This window comes from Echinops telfairi, unplaced genomic scaffold (assembly GCF_000313985.2).
Source record: "Echinops telfairi isolate 266 unplaced genomic scaffold, ASM31398v2 ScPeMD7_2;HRSCAF=8, whole genome shotgun sequence".
Taxonomy (NCBI): Eukaryota; Metazoa; Chordata; class Mammalia; order Afrosoricida; family Tenrecidae; genus Echinops; species Echinops telfairi.
The window spans coordinates 17,439,798-17,444,698 of record NW_022103898.1 but is presented as its reverse complement, the minus strand read 5'-3'; the positions used below and the strand labels follow the sequence as shown (position 1 = coordinate 17,444,698).

Sequence of the window (4,901 nt, the reverse complement as noted above, 5' to 3'; positions counted from 1 at the left end):
ACCGTTGAGTTGTATGCGATGCTAATTATATGTCAACTAAAATGATTAAACAAAAAACCTAACCATCCTACATGCATTGGGTCAGATGCATGGCAGTTCTCTTTAAAAAGGTCTTTGGAAGCAGCCCTTGGATTTCGTGAACGCTGCCTCCATGGGTGCTGATTGTGAATTAAAGTGAAATGAAATCCTTGACAATGCCTCAGCTGGTCCCTACAGGAGCCTCACCCTTGTATTGTATGGGGCCATGACCTTGGCCACGGTGCAGCCCCTCACTCGCTGAAACTGATAACCGAAGGCCACCTGCAGGCGGCACTCCAGCAGTGGAAGCAGGAAGCCCTTACTTCCCACAGGGGCTTCTGTGTGCCCATCACACCTGTCCCACCAAGACGAAGTACACCCCTCACCTTCTCCGTGATGCCGTCCACGTGAGACAGTGACGCTCACTGTGTCTTGCAGCACTCGCTGCCCCTCGTAGAACACATTCAGTCCAGAGCCCAGCACACTGCCTGACACGCTGGCACAAATTCAAGCCCAATCTCAGTGGAGACAACCCTGACTCGGGGGAAGCCTAGTGTGTTACAGAGAAGAACTGCCTTCCAGAGCGCTTTCTAGGGCGGGGTTGTCCTGTGTCAGATTTGACTCAGTGGCAAAAACCAAACATCCTCCACCACCTTTCTGGGAACAGGCTGCCAGCCCTTTCCTCCAGGCACAGCCAAGTGGCTTGGCACAGCCAAGTGGTTAGTAGCCAAGCACACACCACCTGTGCTACCACGGACCCTCGACACATGGTAGGGTCAGGGCTGCTCCTTCTGATTTCTGAGCCTTTAGATCTTTACAGAAGGCAGGTAGCCTCATCTTTCTCCCATGAAGCAGCTGGTAGATTTAAAACGTTGGCCTTATGGGTAAGCAGCTAAGCACATAGCCCCCTATATCGCCAGGGATCTTGATACTGAAAGCCAGGGAGGTGTGCTAACTGGCCACTTCTCTGCTGTGTCTACAACAGCGAAGTCCCCATAGGGTAAGATGACCAGACATCCTGCTTTTGGCAGGACAGTCCTGCTTTTTAACAATTTGTCCCGCGGCATTTTTTAAAAAGTCCCAATTTTTGGAAAGAATGCACAACAAGCTAGGGTATACGGTTTTCGGCTGCCATGTGGCTATTTCGCCAGGATATGAGTTTTATCAATGGTGTCCTGCTGGTGTCCCGCTTTACCAATGTTAAAATCTGGTCACCTTCCCATAGGGTCTTTGCAACATCCCACCAGATACTCCTGCAAACCTTGAGGCCGCAGCAAGAGTGATATAAATAAACACTTTGCAGAAACTAACCAGACTAGAAAGGACAGCCTATGAAGCCAAACCTACATCGCTGCATAAAATGACAAATCACAATGCTCATGTAAGCAAGAGCCCATGGACATTTTCAAACACGCAGTGATGGGTGTCCATCTCCCCTCCTTCCCAGATTTCCCCAGCAATCCAGATATCAAGTGAGACAGAGAACAAACCAGTATGGAAGCAGGCAATGACATTCAGTTATGGGTATACAAAGTATGTGTAGCTGCTATACATCTGTTACAAAGTATCCCAAATTCAGTTCTTCCTTTGAGCATCGACCTTCTCTCCCGAGATCAGGACTCTACAGAAACACAAACAAATCCCAGCTTCTCTCGAACACGTTTCCAAGAGATGCGAGGCTGGTGGATGGCAAGAGTATTTGTAACTCCGTATCCGCTTCCTCAGCAAGAATGCATTTGACCTGTTCTCACTTTAAAACGCACACACGGCAAAACCAACCAGCAAACATCATCCCTGTGCTTGGCGGGGCAGCGCCTATGAAGACGGCAGGGAGGCAGGGGACGTTACCTTTGAACTTGTGGAACACGGCCCAGAGCTCTGCAATGTCCGTGGCAAAGGTGATGTCGGTGTCGAGGACAATGACCCGCTCCAGGTTGGCAGGAAGGGTCTTGGTCAGGACAAGCTTCATCAGACCGTAAATCCCCGAGTAGTGTTTGTTGGGAATCCAGGACACTTCAGACTGCACGGAGAGGGTGGAGAGGAAACAGGAGGGGGGTGGGATACAAAACACAGTCAGTACATTTATATGTGGCTTAAAAATGATGATTAATGTCTGAAACCTACAAGGCCAGCATTAGAAATGAGCTGAATATTCAATCCCGGGTTTGGGCACCCAAATAAATGATTGAATGATTAAGAAAGGAAGAAAAGCAACGTGCTGCGGTCCATGGGATTCACATTCAGACACGTGCGAGTTCTTTGATGGGCATGGCCATCTAGAAAAAGAGGAGGAAACGTATCATTTATGAAATAATTACAAGAGGGCTTTAAAAAGCCTTAAAAAAAACCCCATCTATTGTAAAGTAGTTGGGTGGGTGGGTTGACATTTCAGCTAATCACCTTTATATCCAACAACTTAAACCACTTATCTCACATCTCCTATTAACTCGCGCTGTTCCTTCAGAGTGCCCCTGTCTCTACTTCTTTCCACGAACTTTTTGAAGTAGTCCCTTGTATCACAGACGTGCAAGGCTTTTTAAAATAATTGCTTTATTATTACAAGTTGGAGAAAAATTAAACATGCAAAAGAAATACAATACATAACCCCCTCCCCACCCCCCAGGTCTACTGCTATCAAGTCAATTCCAGCTCGCGGCAATCGCGGGGCGTCACAGGATAGAACCTCCCACAGGTTGTGCGTGACTGTGACCTTCAATGAGACAGATCACCTGGCCTTTCTTCCACTGTGCTGATGGTCCCTTTGAACCACCAACTGTTGGTTACTATTTGAGGGCAAATTATCGGACCCACCCAGAGACCTTCCCGAGGTGAGATGTTCTTTTAAATCACCTCCAGGTACAAGGACAACTACCTATGATATCCTAAAGCTTATGCTTGTGTATCACACACACATATATGTGTATATATAAACACACACATACACATATATGTACATACATACGTATATGCATACCCACATACTCAATGCATACATGCACACACATGCATGTATATATGAATGCATATACACACATATATGTATACACACATAATCACATATATGTAGACATATATATAAGGAGCCCTGGTAATGCAGTGGTTAAGCACTGGGATGCTAACCACAAGGTTAGCAGTTCGAAATCAGATAAGGGTTTCTACTCTGGTAAACAGTTAATCTCGGAAACCCACAGAAGCAGTCCTACCCAGTCCTATGGGGTCACCATGAGTTAGAATTCACTCAATGTCAGTGGGAGATTTTTTTATATGGCCATTTAATAGATTATAGACTTGGTCTCGGATACACACAGGAGGGGGCGGGTCTGGTCATAATCTATGTGATGTCTATCATCTCACAGAAGGGCAGGGTGTATGTGTGTGTGCACATATATGTGTGTGTGCGTGCGCACACACACTTCAGGAACAACCCCCCCGGGGCACTGATATTGTGACCTTCACAAGAAGTGACAGAATAATAGATGTCCCCTGGTGAGCAGTGTTGTCTGCCAGGCCCACATCTTGTGCACAGACACTCTTTGGGACCCTAAGGAAAGGTTTACAAATACAAAGGTATAAGACCAGGCCTGGTGAGTGCCATCAGGGGTGCAGTGTCCCATATGAAGTTCACTATGGGTGGGGTCCCCCTCCCAGTTCCCAAGTAGAGTTTCCTGATGAGACAAACCACACTATGGACTTTCAAGAAGTAATTGCCTATCAGGATCCAGAGATGGGGAGGGGAGAAAACCACCCAGGAAGCTGACTTGGATAAGCAATGAGAAAGAAAGACTGGGGAAGCCCCAAGAACTAGCTGGTGCCCGGCTACTCCTCCCAACTGCTCTGAAAAGGATCACACTTACGTCGGAGAAATATATGGACCAGAACTCAAAGTCACCCAGGAGACCAGGGCTAGTGGCTGGATAGAGGCTGTCTGGCCATTAGTTGCCCTTTGGGTCAGAAGGTGGACTCATTGCCTTGTTAGAGTACTCAATCATTTAAGGTAAAAAATGCAACAGCTGGCCAAGTGCAAGGTTTGGAGTTTGAGGAAAGGAGGAAGAGTGGAAACAGGAGACTCCAGGAGAAAGGGACACGCGAGTGTCCATTGAGGGGTTGTAATGGAGGAGTCGGAACAATGTACATATATGACTTGCTGAATGCAAGACGGATGATCTTCTCTGGAAAGCCCCACCCAGTTCACCACAACAAGCCTCTATAATTACACACCTGGCAGTGGTAGGGGTACAGGGGAGTGAGGAGAGGCGGGAACTCAAATGTGGGCCCTGACTTGTACTGGATTTTAATTTCTCTAAGCTTCAGTTCCCTTACATATAAAACAGAGGTGCCACACATATGACAAGGTTGAGGTCAAAATTACAGCAGCATTGTGTTACGCCTCGGACTGCGACTAAGAGGCCAACAGTTAGACACAACCAGCTGCTTCTTGGGAGAAAGATGAGGCTTTTTACTCCGGAAGAAAATTCCGTCTCGGGAAACCAAGCAGGGGTGGTTCTCCTGGATCCTACAGGGTCGTTATGAGTTGGACTTGACTTCAGTGTGGTGAGTTTGGTTTTCTGGAGCCTTGGTGGCATAGCGGGTTATGCCTTGGGCTGCCAACCACAAGGTCAGTGGTTCAAAATCACCAGCTGGCCCACAGGAGAAAGATGAGGCTTTCTGCTCCCGAAAAGAGTTAGCGTCTCAGAAAGCCATGGGGGCTGGTCCTCTCTCCTATAGGTGCGCCATCAGTTGGTATCGACTCGGCGGCAGTGAGGTTTTTCGTTCATTTCTTAAGTGACAGGTAAACAAAAGACACTCGGCCAACAGCAGTTTCCACCCCAGCCCTAGCCCACTTCCCCACCTGCACGTCACAGTACTGAACACAGTGGTCTTCA

At 47.7% G+C, this 4,901-nt stretch overlaps 1 protein-coding gene across 1 annotated transcript in view; it reads right to left on the bottom strand.

Moving 5' to 3' along the window:
- The window catches only part of LARGE1 (LARGE xylosyl- and glucuronyltransferase 1), a 619,553-nt gene that overhangs the window by 278,394 nt on the left and 336,258 nt on the right, over window positions 1-4,901 (bottom strand). The window contains exon 6 of the mRNA XM_004700723.2: window positions 1,867-2,038. Within this exon, the coding sequence (XP_004700780.2) occupies window positions 1,867-2,038 (172 nt within the window). The remainder of the gene's footprint in view (window positions 1-1,866; window positions 2,039-4,901) is intronic.